At 36.9% G+C, this 17,500-nt stretch overlaps 4 protein-coding genes and 1 long non-coding RNA gene across 6 annotated transcripts in view; 2 read left to right on the forward strand and 3 right to left on the reverse strand.

Annotated features, from left to right (window-relative positions):
- cep164 (centrosomal protein 164) overlaps nt 1-3,184 on the reverse strand; it is a 23,764-nt gene extending 20,580 nt beyond the window's left edge. The window contains exons 1-3 of the mRNA XM_079609753.1: nt 2,986-3,184; nt 2,428-2,559; nt 1,268-1,379 (exon numbers count right to left, since the gene is read on the reverse strand). Coding sequence (XP_079465879.1) covers nt 1,268-1,379; nt 2,428-2,509 — 194 coding nt within the window. The 5' untranslated portion in view covers nt 2,510-2,559; nt 2,986-3,184. The remainder of the gene's footprint in view (nt 1-1,267; nt 1,380-2,427; nt 2,560-2,985) is intronic.
- LOC306997685 (NLR family CARD domain-containing protein 3-like) overlaps nt 1-17,500 on the reverse strand; it is a 377,651-nt gene that overhangs the window by 43,305 nt on the left and 316,846 nt on the right. The window lies entirely within an intron of this gene.
- socs9 (suppressor of cytokine signaling 9) lies at nt 3,808-9,691 on the reverse strand. 2 transcript variants are annotated; one of them, XM_079611094.1, is made up of 3 exons: nt 9,648-9,691; nt 9,482-9,550; nt 3,808-8,977 (listed from the first exon to the last, which is right to left on the reverse strand). In XM_079611094.1, the coding sequence occupies exon 3, from the start codon at nt 8,802-8,804 to the stop codon at nt 7,326-7,328; it is 1,479 nt and encodes a 492-aa protein (XP_079467220.1). In that variant the 5' UTR covers nt 8,805-8,977; nt 9,482-9,550; nt 9,648-9,691; the 3' UTR covers nt 3,808-7,325. The 2 variants fall into 2 exon arrangements, with proteins under 2 accessions (XP_079467220.1, XP_079467219.1); XM_079611093.1 differs by having other exon boundaries at nt 9,482-9,691.
- On the forward strand, nt 10,140-15,185 carry LOC306997713. The gene is made up of 4 exons (XR_013797435.1): nt 10,140-10,378; nt 14,051-14,186; nt 14,273-14,317; nt 14,581-15,185. It is a non-coding gene; the product is annotated as an uncharacterized lncRNA (long non-coding RNA).
- Nucleotides 16,010-17,500, forward strand: part of paf1 (PAF1 homolog, Paf1/RNA polymerase II complex component) — an 11,727-nt gene continuing 10,236 nt past the window's right edge. The window contains exons 1-2 of the mRNA XM_079611092.1: nt 16,010-16,287; nt 16,513-16,542. Coding sequence (XP_079467218.1) covers nt 16,241-16,287; nt 16,513-16,542 — 77 coding nt within the window. The 5' untranslated portion in view covers nt 16,010-16,240. The remainder of the gene's footprint in view (nt 16,288-16,512; nt 16,543-17,500) is intronic.

Below are 17,500 nucleotides of genomic sequence, written 5' to 3' on the forward strand. Positions count from 1 at the left end.
ACTCACTCACTCACACACTGACACACTCACTCACTGACTCACTCACTCACTCACTGACTCACTCACTGACTCACTCACTGACTCACTGACTCACTCACTGACTCACTCACTCACTGACTCACTGACTGACTCACTCACTCACTCACTCACTCACTCACTCACTCACTGACTGACTCACTCACTCACTGACTCACTCACTCACTCACTGACTCACTCACTCACTCACTCACTCACTCACCCACTGACTGACTCACTCACTCACTCACTCACTCACTCACTCACCCACTGACTGACTCACTCACTCACTCACTCACTCACTGACTCACTCACTTACTGACTCACTCACTCACTCACTAACTCACTCACCCACTGACTGACTGACTCACTCACTCACTGACTCACTCACTCACCCACTGACTGACTCACTCACTCACTCACTGACTGACTGACTCACTCACTCACTCACTGACTCACTCACTCACTCACTCACTCACCCACTGACTCACTCACTCACTCACTCACTCACTGACTCACTGACTCACTCACTCACTCACTGACTCACTCACTGACTCACTCACTCACTCACTCACTCACTCACTGACTCACTCACTCACTCACTGACTCACTCACTCACTCACTGACTCACTCACTCACTCACCGACTCACTCACTCACTCACTCACTGACTCACTCACTCACTCACTGACTCACTCACTCACTGACTCACTCACTCACTCACTCACTCACTCACTCACTCACTCACTCACTCACTGACTCACTCACTCACTCACTGACTCACTCACTGACTCACTCACTCACTCACTCACTCACTCACTCACTGACTCACTCACTCACTCACTGACTCACTCACTCACTCACTGACTCACTCACTCACTCACCGACTCACTCACTCACTCACTCACTGACTCACTCACTCACTCACTGACTCACTCACTCACTCACTCACTCACTCACTCACTCACTCACTCACTCACTCACTCACTCACTCACTCACTCACTCCAACCAACAAGCTTCATTAGGTTACTCAAATAGAGGCCGGTCTACCATGTGCATAGTTAAAACAAATAATTTTGGGCGGAAATGAATGTAAACACATATATCAGATTCCAGTCCAGTCTAAAGTGAATGTAAACAGGAGGGACAAAAATCGGATATGGCCAAAAGATCGGATCTGTGCATTAAGAGTTGCAGTGTAAATGCAGCCCGTGTGAATCAGTGTGTGTGTTATCGTGGAAGTGTGTGTTACCATGGCTTCCACTCGTCGGGCAGCGGCGCCACCATCCCCTCTCTGGCCAACCACAGCAGCTCCGGCTCCCGCTGCGGGTCGATGCCGATCTCGGCGGCGTACTCGTGGATCTCTGACACACACACACACACACACACACACACACACACACACGCACACACACACAGTCACTATCAAATCAAAACGGAAAATTTGTGCTTTTTTTATGGAATATTGCAGTGTTTAATATAACACTAAAATAATTTTTTATCGGTGCACATCAATTCCTGTGGCTCATAATCTTGATCAATCAAAATAACTTGTATAGTAATAACTGATCTAGTTATCGTTATAATTATCAGTCTTGGTGAGAACGGGCCTTTAACCCGTTTAATATTAATTATTAAATACATGAAGACTGAGTCTGTCAAGATCAATAACGTGTCAAATTTTATATCAAAAGAAACTATATACATAAAGAAGATGAAGTTCTACTATATTCATCCACTATAACTTTGACATTGTTATATCGTTATCGTCATCGTTATAGGCTAGTCATTGCTATAGTCAACGTTACATAGTCATTGTTATATCTAGCGATATAAAGTTGACCATAACAATATAACGCTAACTAACAATATAATGATGACTATAATGTTGACTGTAACAATAACGATATAACAATGACTATAACTATATAATGTTGACAAATTATATAATGATGACTATAACGTTGACTGTAACAATAACGATTATAGTTAGTGACTATAACGATATAACAATGACTATGGTGATTTAACGTCGTTGACTATAACAATATAACGTTTATTGTAAAGATGACTATTGCGATATAACGTTGACTAACGGTGTAACGATGAGTATAAATACTAGGCAAGTCTTTTTATATTTTCTAATCCAGTTATTTGGTTTCACGGAATGAACATTTTTTTTTTATTATTGTTTTCATTTCAGTTTGAGTTGACCCTGTTCAAGACTGTATGACACTATGAGAATTATAGACAAACTCCAACCAGAAATATATTTCTGATGAGCATTTGTTCTTAATTGTCATGAAAATAATGTCACAATGCAAAAAGAGAGATGCTGTATTATGTACAGCAATCAGAACATTCACTCAATGCCTGAAAATCATTGGATTTAGTTTATAATAGTTTAATAACCTTGTTCAGAAGGGATGTAGTTTTCATCATAGTCTTCCTCCAGCACCAGCTGATCTCCGATGCGCAGTCCCGTGGTCGCCATGGCGACGGCGGCGGCGTGACAGGAGCGCGCGCACTGGGGCGGGCACGGGCCTATAATTAATCTCACAAAATTACTTCAAATTAAAACTTTAGAAAACACAGCACGTTCCTCAAATAGCATTTAATTACCACTGAAATTACTGCTTAGTAACTAAACACGTCATAGCATCAACATAGAGGTATTTGTGTTTACAACAGAAAAACGGTTGAATCGATGCTCTTTGTTAATAAACATAAACGTTAACGTTAAACGCAGATATAAACAGGGCTTTAGTTAACTTATACTCTTATTATGTCTAACAAAAACACATGCTACGCTAACACAGTACAATAAACGACTAACGTTAAATAAAGAGTACGTTATGAGTAAATAACGTTACTCTGCGGAAGTTAAACAACGAGAATAACTAACGTTAATATTAAATACAATCATTCCAATAATTATTAATCATATAACGCGATTAGTTTAATCCTCACCTGTTCGCTAAGCCTACACCCTCAGGTCTGCAGTGTTTTTAAAACATCTTGTGATTGTATAGCCCTGATGCTTTATGTCTGATATTGAGTATTTCGCATGATTTTTTTCAAATTTAAAACAGAAAGTTTAAAATCCAAAGCGCCTCGTCTCCATCACAGCAACCGGAGAGGAACATGGCGGCCGCGGCAGCCGCACTTCAAAATAAAAGCCCTCGACAACGACGATATATATTATTAAAGCACCAAACTAATTTTAAATGCACATAAATGTACACAAACACACACATATGATATACATATATGAGAATAATTAAAAATAAAAGCCCTCAACGATAAATATTAAAGCAACAAATTTATAATGTAATTTTATTTCATTTTCATTTGTTTGCGCTCATTCTCATATATATATATATATATATATATATATATATATATATACATATATTTATTTATTTAGAACTATTCTTATATAAGCCCTCAACAACAATAAATATTATTCAAGTGCCAAATAAATGTATAAATGTAGATTTTTAGCATTTGATTGTACTCATTATTCTCAGTTAAATATTTAACCTTTTTAACCAAACTTTTTATCAAGTTATACATACATTTTGAACAATACCTGTTCTTGTCTTAGGACAACCTTGATGAACTTTCTTTGTTGACTACTGTATATTTATAGGCCTATATATATATATGTGTGTGTGTGTGTGTGTGTGTGCACATACGATTCATATTTATACATATACACGTACATTAATATATAAATATTATTTCAGGTAAACAGAAAAGGCAAAAACAACACTAGAAAGTCATAAAAGATACAACATAGTTTATTAATATGTGCTTTTGTAACACCGTACACACCAATAAAATTATTCACACATGGCTTTAATACATCAGAAATACATTTGAAAAATGTTAAGCATATTAGGCAAGCCTTAAATAGAAAATAAATATCAATGTAAAAAAAAAAAAAAGAAAGAGAGAGAGAGGCAAGCTGCTGCTTAAAGAACAAAAGTTTGTAACATTCATGATGGTCCTCTGGAAATCACGGTAAAATGTCGACAAAGCAAAACGCACTGACTGTTTTCACATCAATCCAGACTTGACCAGCAAGACACGTCTACATGTAAAAAAAAAGAAAAAGATTCCCTACAGAAACGGCTCGTTAACATCATAAATTAAATGGTTGTTTAACTTTATTCCCATCACTTTCTTGTGAGATCTCAATAACACTGCGGTTTATTGTAGATACATAAAAGTTGGGCCCTTTAAAACTCAATGCTCCAATTTAATAGAGTTCTCGAATAGTTTTTAAATAGATTCACTTGTGCGAGCGGTCACGTTTTTTCAATAGTTAAGAATGTTTGAGGTTATGAAACATGGTAGACAATGGCCTCTATAAGTAGTTCTAACATGGGGTGATTTACATTCGTATGTATTGACTGCATTAGAGAGGAATTAAAATGTGATGCATACAGTGAATGAACATTAAAAACAAGAAGTAATGAAGTGGAATGAATGAATGAATGAATGGCGTCCAGCTGGAAAGAATGAGAACCTGTCATCTAAGAGAAGCAGAACTGTGGATTTGGTCTATTCTACTGGTCTACAAGCTCAAGAATTGGTACGGATATCTGTTCTTGGATAATACACCACAGGTCAAATGCCCATCTGTCTTTGATAAGTGTGCTGTGAGTAACTGAGCATTTATTGAGTCAAACATGCATTTCAGGCGAGAGTACATTGGCAAACCGAGCTCAAGAGACAGAGATGATACTGAGATGGTGCGTTACCTGTATTATTCTCCATTCAATCTGGTCTAGAACTGCATTAGAAGCCAATCCAGATGAACATTAGCACCAGTTTTCCAGTGTAACTTTAGCATGCAGTGGCTTGAACTACCTGCGAGACTTCGGGTTCTTCTGGCCCGCGTGAATTTGCCAGGAATGAGCGACTCTACAAAAGTTCTGATGTTTTACGAAGACAAGAAACAGTTCAATATATGCCTCTGTAAAACTTAAATGTTTTTTTTAAATACCACACACTACAGTACAGGTTCACTCACCACAGAGAAAAAACAAAAAAAAGAACAAACCTTGTGCATTAAAGAACGATAACTATAGCGATAATAACTACTATAACTATAAAGTTTTAATGATCGCTCCAAATCTAAAATCGAAGAGAATTTCCACACCGCAACTACAACGGCACAGAGGAACGATTTCTTTCCAGCTGATAAACGATTAAAACATCGACAGCCAATCAGAATTTAAAGCATTTAGGCCCTGTTTACACGAGAACGCTCGCGGGTGAAAACGTACAAATATTTTATCGGATGTGCCTTTCGTTTACACGGCGACGGCGTTTTTGGGGCTTAAAAACGCAAAATAGTGAAACCACCCTCCAGAGTGGAAATCTTAAAAATTGTCCACCGTCGCGTTCCCGTCTAAAGGGTAAAAACGGTAAAAACGCAAAAGTCTGCTAGACAGGGAAGGCGTCGCGTACGCGTTTACGTCACAGGCATGCGCCAGTTCAGGAAAATAACAAAACATTATCAAACTAAAATATAGCATTAATTTCATTGAAAAAAAAAACTGTAATTTTTGAGCGACACGCGAAGAGCACCGAGGGTTAAAACAACAGCTTTACCATATTAAACATGACAAACTGTGTCAGCGTCTCTTTCACTTTCAGTGCTCCACATCGCCACCTAGCCGCCTGGAGTGCACACTACATCCAATCCCACACACTTTTGCGTCACCATATGCACGCAGATTTCCCCCCCATAACGCTCGTCTAAACGCAGAATAAAAAGTAATAACGCAACGCCACTTTTGCATTTTCTCTTCAGATCGTTTCCGTGTAAACATAGCCTTAATGATAGTAATCATTATTTGTTATTGTAAACTTTATAGTCATTGTCTTTAGTCATCGTTATAGTTATCATTCTTGGTGTGAATGTGCCTTAACTCCCAAAAGGGACACTTGTCCTGATAAAAAGGAGAAATCTTCTAAAATAACGAACGCTTGCAGATTCAGTGCAGTGTTACTCAGTTAATCGCTCCAGTGCTGATGCAGTGAACCCTGTGGCGGCAGCACGCCAACGTCATGACCATGAGCTAACAGCATTTCAAACCTCGAGAAATTAGTAGCATCAGAAAGGCACTCACGTCTTCACACCAGTCCTCTAGAGGTGAGAGTAGGGCTGCACGATTAATCGCAATGAAACCGCACGCTGCGATTATTTTATGCGCAGTTGTCAGTGCAGCGGCTGATCGGTAGGAAACGCTCCATCTGAACACCAGAGGGCGTCTCACACACACACACACACACACCAAAATATGCCCCATAACACACATCATTCCAGGAAATCCCTATGGGCATCATCGCTGTAGCTGAGTAATCAGAATTTGATTGAACATGACAAATAAACACACGACTGCCTTATTCTGTGGAAGAAGCACATCATCTCACAGAAGGAGGAGCTCAACTCGTTATGAAGTGAGTTTGGAGTAAAAGCATGTTATTAAATGTTGTCTTGTTGGATAAGAAGTTCACAAATGCTTCTCATGTCTGGAAAGATGTTTGACGCGTACGTGTTGCTTTTTTAAATGTACGTTATAAGCGACTCAAACTCGCAGTGCTTTCAGAGTGAGCAGCGTTTACTGAGCCGTACATCACTGACAAGCTGCACATAAAAAATAATCGCAACCTTTGCGATTTCATAATCGTGATAGGCCAAATCGGTTTAAATCAAGTCAGTTCAGGCAGGTCACGTTAGTCAAGCTCTCAGCTGATCCACGTCTACCTATAGGAATCCAGCGCCCATCACTGTATTCATAAATAAGCTCCTTCAGTGTTATCAGTAGCTATCGCGTTTCTCAGGAGCTAATTACCCTCCTCCCTCCCCAGCTTCTCCTCTCGTCAGTCAGGATTTGGCATTCTGATTCCCCTTTGAATCAGACTAAATTCTCAATTATGTTGTACATTAAAAATCTTTATTAATTAATGAATTAATCTGCAATTAATTCATGTTGGGTCTGTTGTGTTTACCCTAAGGGGGGTTATTGCTGCTTTTATTCATGCTAGGCTGCATGGATGCACAGGGAGTTCTTGTCCAGAACAGAACCATACCGCCAATCCAAACTGTATGCTAGCTGTCAATCGTATTGACAATAGTGGTCTTGACAGTGCGATTTCATGTAAATTGCGATTAATTGTGCAGCGCTAGTGTAGAGTGCAGCGGTAAGAACCGGCGAATTTGTCGTGGAACGCGGAGTAGTGGCACTTCTGGTCTTGTTTCCCGCCTGCGTAACCTGAGACAGTTCGCTACGTCACTCCCACCACGTGTCCAGTCTGCGAATACGCACACGCTGCTTGTAATGGTACTCCTTCAGGTGCTCCTTGAGCGCGTTGGGAAGCGGCAGTGCATTGATGCCGTCGTACGTGGTGCAGCTGCTAATGGCGGCGCGGCAGATGTGCTGCAGGCTAAAGGGCTGTGTCCGGTTGATGGGGTTCGAGAGCAGCGGCTCGAAGAACATGCAGGAGTTGGGATCCTTGTAGTGCTCGAGGAGGCCGGTGACGGTGGTCGCGTGGAAGACGCTAGGGTCGTGCACGTCGAAGCTAAAGTTGTGGTTCCACTGCTCGATTCGCGCGTGTAGCGAGCGGCCGTAGCGTCGGAAGCTAACAGAGAAGAGGTAGTCTTCCTGCGCCGAATCGCGTAGCAAGAACGTGCCTTCAGGTTTGGCTTCCAGAAGATTCTCCGCTTGGTAACGATCCATTACGCCCCAGTAGCAGGGAAGGTTTGTGATCCGAAGCAAATCCGGGACTAGACAGTGGATGTAGTCGATTTGAGTGTGAATCCGATGTTGTATATCCTGCGAGTTAGGAGAGTCCGGTTGGACTTGGGATGATGGTGACGCCGCCGCGGCGCCCAAGTCGAAATCAGACGCCGCAGTTGACGCCGCGACCTCATCCAATGTGTCCAAACAACTCTGCAGGAGAAGCTGGTGGAGTGTGGCGCGCTCGTCTCCGGCTAGCTCGTTCATCCCGTGAGCTAGCTTAGGTCCAAGTTTGTATAGAGGATTGATTTGTGCAGTTACCTCGAATGTGTGGATTTGTGCGTTCGGAGGCGGTTCGACTCCCTGCTCGATGCTAATCCGTCGTCGCTCCCGTAAGCGATCATCCTCGTCCTCGACCGGCGTCACCAACGTAACAGGAGCGACGGAATCCAAAACAGGCGCTTGTGAAATAGGAGCCGTGTGCTGCTTAATAAGGTACCACTTTTGAGCCAAATCGGATCCGGCGGGGAACGGGCAGCTGTCCAGCATGAGCTCGCTAATGTGGATCTTGCGGCGCGAGGAAGGTGAGTGCGATAGGACTTGTGTGTGGGTCTTGATCGGGAAACACTGGCCAACCGCGTCCTGGATCTTCTGTCGGAGAGTCCGACTGCTTCCGGACGACTTGCTGTCCGAGTCGCTGCTGAGATCGGGCGAACCGAGCGATAGCTTAGCGGAAACCCGTTCGGGTAACAGGGATCCGGACGATCCTAGAACTTGGCGTCTTCTGTGCTCCCGCACCGGAGAGGACGAGCCGCCCTCGCTGGACTCGTTCAGAAGATCCCCGTACTCGAAGCCGTCGCTAACGGGCCGCTCGGACGTCAGGTCGTGCGATGGGTGGCTTTTCTTCTTCCCTCTCCCGGATTTTCTCCTCCCGCCGTCTCTTCTCTCCTCAGAGCGGCTCTGACGCACTTTCGGACGGGCTCCGCGCTCGCGCTCTTTCCCACGATCCCCTGCTTCCTCAGGCAGAGACATAATGTCTTCAAGTTTTTTTTAGTCTTTCGGTGACTAGTGAGAGGCTACAGACGTCAGATGGGAGTCATTTTAACATTCGCTGAACGTCCTTTTTCGCAAATTAGCATTCGGGAGACTTTAAGTCCATCCAGAAAAGAGTGACACAACGATCACGTCCAGAACATGTTTTGAATCTGTGGAGAAAACAGAAAAAAAAACAGAGTGAGGTAAATAATTTTCCCCTCTACACACACACACACACACACTCCCTCCCTCCCTCCCTCCCTCCCTCCCTCCCTCCCTCCCTCTCTCTCTCTCTCACACACACACACACACACACACACAAAATCAGACTGAACACTGAAAATACTCTGTTTTGAAAAGGAATACTAATAGTTATATATAAATGTTATTTATTCTATGTGTATTTATTCAATTTAATTAAACTGATAGATTAATAGATAAATAAAAAAGAATAAAAGAACTTGGCTACTAATGGCATCTGTGAGACTTAGTGAACAATATGAAAGACACACTCTCACAGTAAACTACTACTTAATAATTATACCATATTCATGGTATTTACATGCTAGTCGCAGTACATCGTAAGAATACTATAGTATTATTTGGGTTACATGTCCAAAATGTGAACTGTTTTTGAAGATATAGAATTATAAATATAAGTAAGACACACGAACCTGTATCTTGAAGAAAAAGGCGTCGTGAACGCGCGCCGCGGCTTCTGGTGACACCGCGTCGCTTCTGAACTGTAAATAACGCTTTAATACATTATCCGTGATGGATAAAATCACTTTAATAAATTAACTTTAATCAATAAAGTCGCTTTAACTCGAGCTAACTCACACAATCCCAGCGCTACTGTGGCGGTGACTTCACTTCCTGTTCACGGCGGAGAAACGTCCGGGGCAGACTTTTCGTTAAAACAATATTTATTAAATATATTACATTTATTTGATGGAAATTAAAATTGAAATATAAATGTATTTTTTATAAAAAATTAATTCTAAAACAATTAATACTTTTATGAAATAATTGTATGTCTTCGTGGCATTAATAATAATAATAACAACGGACGCTTTTCACAGTTTAACAAAGACTGTAGGATTATTATTTTTAGAACGATTGGTGTTTATCTGGTATTAATTAATAAAAATCTCCGAATTAAATATTTTTTTGTTAATTATTTTATCTGTAATCAGGGGTTTCAGCATCTCTTCAGCAGATCTGGGTTACATTATTAATATTTAGTGTTTTGTTTTGAAATGTAAAAAATATATATATATATATGTGAAACGATTCTTCATCTTAAACTGCTCTGGCTTTATGCGGGTTCATGAGGACTTTTATTCTATGCTACACAGAACAGAACAACACAACAAGCGTATGACCGGAAGTGGCGTTTTTTCGTGATCAGATTAACTGCAAACTGTTCCAGCATTTCACTGTTAAATGTGTTTGTTTAATTAATTAATAGATCAGATTAACGTAAGTGTGTGTGGGTGTCTCTGGTTTTCAGCTGATACTGACTGACTGACAGTCTGTCGATTCGCTAGCAGGATTCAGTCCACAAACAGGTCAGTCGCTCAATAACTTTATGAATCGGTCAATACATTTATTAAAATTATTAGTGGTTCATTTGTGACACTGTGAGTCTGTGATCTATTGAATCCCATTACCGCAACATAAGAAAAAAACCCGTGCTTTTGCGAATCGTGATAAAAAGTGGAAATTATGACATACTAAGTCATTAACGTTATTTCGTGAAAATTCCTTTTCATTTATTAATAACTTGGTATGTCAGAATTATGACTTTATATCATTTAGATTTTGCTTGTGTCTTACATTTGGACTTTGTATGTCATTTCATTTTCTTATTATGACTTACTACGTCATCATAATTATGTCATAATTTGTCGTTACTTATTTCTATTTATTAACGTCATAATTATACTTTACCAAAGCATGATGATGATGATGATGGTGATCAGTGATGGTGATGACGACTTTTGTCAATTTTTACTTTTTGTCATTTGTTGGCCTTTTTTTTCATGGCATAATTTCAATTTAGTTTGTCTGTCATCATTTTGACTTGTCATTTTTTGACCTTTTCATATCATAATTTCAAATTGGTTTGTCTGTCATAATTTTGACTTTTTGTCGTAATTTTGAATGTCATTTTTTGGACTTTTTAATATCAGAATTTCAACTTGGTATGTATGTCATAATTTTGATTTTTTGTTAAACTTTTGACTTTTTCATATCATAATTTCAAATTGGTATGTCATAATTTAGACTTTTGTTATACTTTTTGACTGTCATTTTTTAAACTTTTTTGAATCAAAACTTTTTGTCATAATTTTGACTTTTTATCATTCTTTTAACTTTCTTTACTTCTTCTTTCACACTTTCAACTTGGTATGTCTGCCATAATTTTGTCTTTTTGTCATAATTTTGACTTTGGTCTTTTTCATGTCAAAATTTCAGACCGGATAGATTTCATTCATTCAAAAGATTGTTTATGAAGTCATACTTTAACAAAACTATCTATTGATGAAGTATACAGGGAAAAAATGACAAATGAACGTCTGGTTTCAATTTTTTATTTTTGCATTGTATGGTTTGAATACAACTGATTTGTGAAGCATTACACAGACTTTTGTGCGAATGATCCGGAATAGTTCAATTTTCCTCAATTCATCATAGTCAGCCATTATATAGCATTCATACAGTTACATACTGTACACAACTTGGCTAAGGAGTTCCATGGACGTTGGTTGAAATCAATAACCCACAGAGTCAATGATATAACAAGCATGTGTTATATCGGCTTCTTTCGTTCTTAAAATGGAGAGCGACCGGCTTCATCTTCACGGACTCTGGACCGGCTGCTGTTGGAGTCCAGCGTCAACATCTTCCAGACATCCGAGCAAGTGTATCAGAACCAAACCAGTGTTGCACAGAGCCGAACAGAAAGATCTGCTGTTGAACCCACTGGACCAGAGCTGATGAATGTTGTAGAGCGCTGAACAGAGATGCAGTAAAGCTGGAGCGTTCTCGTACAGCAGTGAAAAGCCCTTCTTCCACGCAGAGCCGACTGGCAGGCTTTCTGTGGCTGGATCCAGTGCGGTGGGAAGAGGAGTCATAACTGCAGTGGGTTAGGTCGGCAAGAGTTGATCTGTTGAAGAGCTGGAGAGAGGCTTTCTATACTCATGCTCCAGATACACACATTAATATACTGCTTTCTACATTACACTTTTTGACTTTTAGTCAGAATTTCAACTTGGTATGTCTGCCATCACTTTGACTTTTACTTTTTCATATAATTTCAACTTAGTATATGCCTTCAATAATTAAGACTTTTTCTCATAATTTTTGACTTTTTCTCATTTTTTTTTACTTTTTCATATCATAATTTTGACTATCATTTTTTGAACTTTTTCATATCATAATTTTGACTATCATTTTTTGAACTTTTTCATATCATAATTTTGACTATCATTTTTTGAACTTTTTCATATCATAATTTTGACTATCATTTTTTTTTACTTTTTCATATCATAATTTTGACTATCATTTTTTTTTACTTTTTCATATCATAATTTTGACTCATTTTTTTTTAACTTTTTCATATCATAATTTTGACTATCATTTTTTGAACTTTTTCATATCATAATTTTGACTATCATTTTTTGAACTTTTTCATATCATAATTTTGACTATCATTTTTTGAACTTTTTCATATCATAATTTTGACTATCATTTTTTGAACTTTTTCATATAATTTTGACTATCTTTTTTGAACTTTTTCATATAATTTTGACTATCTTTTTTTGAACTTTTTCATATCATAATTTTGACAATCATTTTTTGAACTTTTTCATATCATAATTTTGACTATCATTTTTTTGAACTTTTTCATATCATAATTTTGACTATCATTTTTTTTTACTTTTTCATATCATAATTTTGACTCATTTTTTTTTTACTTTTTCATATCATAATTTTGACAATCATTTTTTGAACTTTTTCATATCATAATTTTGACTATCATTTTTTTTTACTTTTTCATATCATAATTTTGACTATCATTTTTTGAACTTTTTCATATCATAATTTTGACTATCATTTTTTGAACTTTTTCATATCATAATTTTGACTATCATTTTTTGAACTTTTTCATATCATAATTTTGACTATCATTTTTTGAACTTTTTCATATCATAATTTTGACTATCATTTTTTGAACTTTTTCATATCATAATTTTGACTATAATTTTTTTGAACTTTTTCATATCATAATTTTGACTATCATTTTTTTTTACTTTTTCATATCATAATTTTGACTCATTTTTTTTTAACTTTTTCATATCATAATTTTGACTATCATTTTTTGAACTTTTTCATATCATAATTTTGACTATCATTTTTTGAACTTTTTCATATAATTTTGACTATCATTTTTTGAACTTTTTCATATCATAATTTTGACTATCATTTTTTGAACTTTTTCATATCATAATTTTGACTATCATTTTTTTGAACTTTTTCATATCATAATTTTGACTATCATTTTTTTTTACTTTTTCATATCATAATTTTGACTCATTTTTTTTGAACTTTTTCATATCATAATTTTGACTATCATTTTTTGAACTTTTTCATATCATAATTTTGACTATCATTTTTTTGAACTTTTTCATATCATAATTTTGACTATCATTTTTTTTTACTTTTTCATATCATAATTTTGACTCATTTTTTTTTAACTTTTTCATATCATAATTTTGACAATCATTTTTTGAACTTTTTCATATCATAATTTTGACTATCATTTTTTGAACTTTTTCATATCATAATTTTGACTATCATTTTTTGAACTTTTTCTTATCATAATTTCAACTTAGTATGTCTGCATCAATTTTGACTTTCTCATAATTTTGACTTTTTTTTTTTTTTTTTACTTTTTCATATAATTTCAACTTAGTATGTCTGCAATAATTTTGACTTTCTCATAATTTTGACTTTTTGTCATACTTTTGACTGTAATTTTTTTGGACTTTTGCATATCATAATTTCAATTTGGCATGTCTGTCATAATTTTTTAACTTTTTGTCATAATTTTTACAAAAAAAATTTTTTTTCACTTTTTCATATCATACTTTCAATTTGGCATGTCTGTCATAATTTTGACTTTTTGTAATTTTTGGACTTGTTCCATGATGATGTTATGCTGATGTTGTCCTCAGGTCTCGGGATGGTGTGTGAGCTGCTGCTCTCTTCTGTCTGGTTCCTCTTCGTGATCTTCTGGCTGGAGACCATCAGTGTGTGGCTGTTCCTGTGTCTGTACTATCAGGACAGAGTCTTCTATCACTGGGGCTCCGGGTGAGTCGAGGCAGAGACTGAGTCATGATGAAGATGATGATGATGAAGATGAAGATGATGATGAAGATGATGTGTTGTGTTTGCAGGGAGTTTGCAGATGATCCGGATCAGTTCCTCTATGTGTTGAGCAGGTCAGTGTCATGTGGATGTGCTCTTGCTCAGAGTAATGAGGAATATTAACTAACCACATGTGCTTACTGTACGGCTCGTTATCCGGTTACACTTTATTTTACGGTGTCATTGTTACACTGTAATCATATATGTAAGTACTGAGTAATATTAAGCAACAACATGTACTTACTATAGGGTTAGGGTTTGGTTGATGGTTAGTTGCATGTAATTATGCATAATTTACTGTTATTTCTATACTAATAACCTTGTTGTGACGCTGCAGAATCGATCTGTCTGCGCACATGCAGACGTGAGGAAGTGATGTCGTGGCGTGGGCGTGCCCACAGGACGGGAAGGGTCAGAGGTCATCGGTGATGTCACGTGATGAAGAGAGAGAGTTGATCTCAGAGTCTCAGCAATAACAGAAGAATAACGACCGATGCGAGCGTGGAGATCCGGGTTCTGGAGCCGACTTCATCTTTAAACTGTAGAGCGTTGACGTCTCGAGATGATGCAGATCCTCAGATTATACGCTCTCTATTTTTGTACCAATTTGTCCTTTCTTTTTTGCTTTTTGCCTGATAATAAAGCAGTTTTGCTGTGAGTTTTCTCTGAGGTTTCGTAGAAATCATTATTATTATTATCATATATTCTCATGTATCACGCATGACAGTAACGTAACGGGTTATCACAGAAGTTATTAAACTTAAACTTGTTTTGTTGAATCATGTGTAATGAATTAAAAACCAACATCTCATCATGTGCAAGAACTGAAGAATGATTTTAATTACACATTATGTTTGTTTTGTCAAGTCATTTATTAAATTATTTGTTTTCCTGTTATTATTGTGTTCCTCTCTCATTTTTTCACTTATTTATAATTGTTCGTTATTATTTTATTATCATTTGAATATAAAAATAATACTAATGTTTTATATTTAAATTGTTAAATTATAATGTTTATCATATTTAAATATAAAATAATGATAACATATTGAAAATATGAAATACTGTATACAAATTAATTATTATTTTGTATTATTTAATCATTTGAATATAAAATAATACAAATATTTTATATTTAAATTGTTAATAAAAAATTATAATAATAATAATGTGTGTATTTGAATATAAAATAATACATTATTAAAAATATTAAAGAATACTATATAAAAGTGCATTTTTATTATAGTTTTATTTAACCATTTGAGTATAAAAATATATTTCAATTGTTAAATAATAATAATCATAATGTGTTATTTAACTATTTGAATATATAATAATAATAATGATACATTATTAAATAACAGTAAAGAATACTATATTAAAATTTATTATGATATAATTGTTTCTTATTTTCTTATTATTATTTAACATCTTGAATATAAAATAATACTAACGTTTCATATTTAAATTGTTAAATAATAATAAATTATTATTTAACATTTTTTATATTAAAAAATATTTTTTTAATAGTATTTTAATTATTTTTTTATTTGACGATTTTAATATAAAATAATTATTATAACAAATTATAAAAAAATATATATATTAAGAATACTATACACATTTTTTGCAGGTTTGGGCCTCCGTGTTCACATGAATGTACACAATTAAAACAAAACACCTCTGTTGATATAACTATACGACATTAATAAATAGTTAAATATGCATAATTATATACGTAAAGAAATGCGTGGATATACATGAACAGAGTTTGAGTAATTTGCCAGTGAAGCGGCGAGTTTGATTCAGGCGGTGAGCGGGGCAGCTCCTCCTCCCGCGCGCGGGGTCCTGCAGTGACTCTGCGGGGCGGAAGTCAGTCACTCATTCGCACGCAGGCGCGCGCGTTCCTGTTGTTTGTGTCGATAAGCAGATTTGAACTCTTTATTCGCTGTATATTAATTGTTTTTGTGGAGAAAACGCGTTTATTTTCTCCCCCTATGGCTCCTACTATACAGACGCAGGCGCAGCGCGAGGACGGACACCGGTGAGAGAGATCTATGATTACTAATCTAACGTTACACACAAATATGCTAACATAAACACATATATATATATTATGTATGTATGTATGTATGAGAGAGAGAGAGAGAGAGAACGCTAGATACATAGACGTTAGGTTACATACTAAATACATAACGTTAGACGTTAGAAATCGCAGTTCTGATCTGGTCATGTCTGATTTATTTCTCTTTCTGTGTGTTTTCTGCAGAAGTTCAGCACACAGAAGCGTCCCGGAGAGGTAATGTTGATGAACTATAGTGCACTTCTGGTGTATAAAGTCACTGGTAGTTTGACAGAGAAACTCTGTGACTCTACGATGCTTTCATTTCCATCATCCTAATTCTCACGCTATCCTCCTTTAAAGGATTAGTTCACTTTAAAAAAAAACTGTTGCTGATAATTTACTCACCCGATGTCATCCCAGATGTCCATGTCTTTCTTTCTTCAGTGGAAAAGAAATGAAGGTTTTTGATGAACACATTTCTCCATATAATGGACGTCAATGGGCCCCAAACGGGTCAAGGTCCAGATGACGGTGTCAGCGCCGCTTCAACGGGCTTTAAACGACACCAGACGATGAATACGGGTCTTATCTAGCGAAACCATCGTCATTTCAAACATAAATAAACAAGTTTAAGTTTTATAAGCACAAGCGCTCGCCTTGCTCTGTTCTGTGATGCGCGTTCGTGACGTCACGTAATACGCAGTTACGCTGTAAAGGTCTCGCTTCTGTGAAGAGTCCAAAATTCTGTCCTGACGAAAATTTTCTTTTAGGCTTTTTAATATTCCAACACCAGGATACACACACGAGATGGGCATTTTAAACGATAAACTGACACAAACACATTTGAATATGTGTGTATGGTCCTCCTTCCGCACATCTGTAAACACTGACTCGTTAAGCGTGACCTTTACAGCGTAACTGCGTATCACGTGACGTCACGAACGCGCATCACAGAACAGAGCAAGGCGAGCACTTGTGCTTATAAAACTTAAACTTGTTTATTTATTTGTGAAATGACGATGGTTTCGCTAGATAAGAGCCGTATTCATCGTCAATTAGAAAATGCAGTGACACTATTGGATGAAAACAACTTGATCTGAATTGTCTTCTGTAGTGAATTGAACTGGTTTCATACATGTTATTGAACTGAACTGAATCAACTTGTGACTCAACCAATCACGTGAGAGTGTGG

Source organism: Phoxinus phoxinus (genome assembly GCF_949152265.1).
Source record: "Phoxinus phoxinus genome assembly, chromosome: 4".
NCBI classification, from domain to species: domain Eukaryota; kingdom Metazoa; phylum Chordata; class Actinopteri; order Cypriniformes; family Leuciscidae; genus Phoxinus; species Phoxinus phoxinus.

Excerpts from the sequence above, each read along its gene's own strand:
- socs9 (XM_079611094.1), bottom strand. The coding sequence starts at position 8,804 with ATGTCTCTGCCTGAGGAAGCAGGGGATCGTGGGAAAGAGCGCGAGCGC.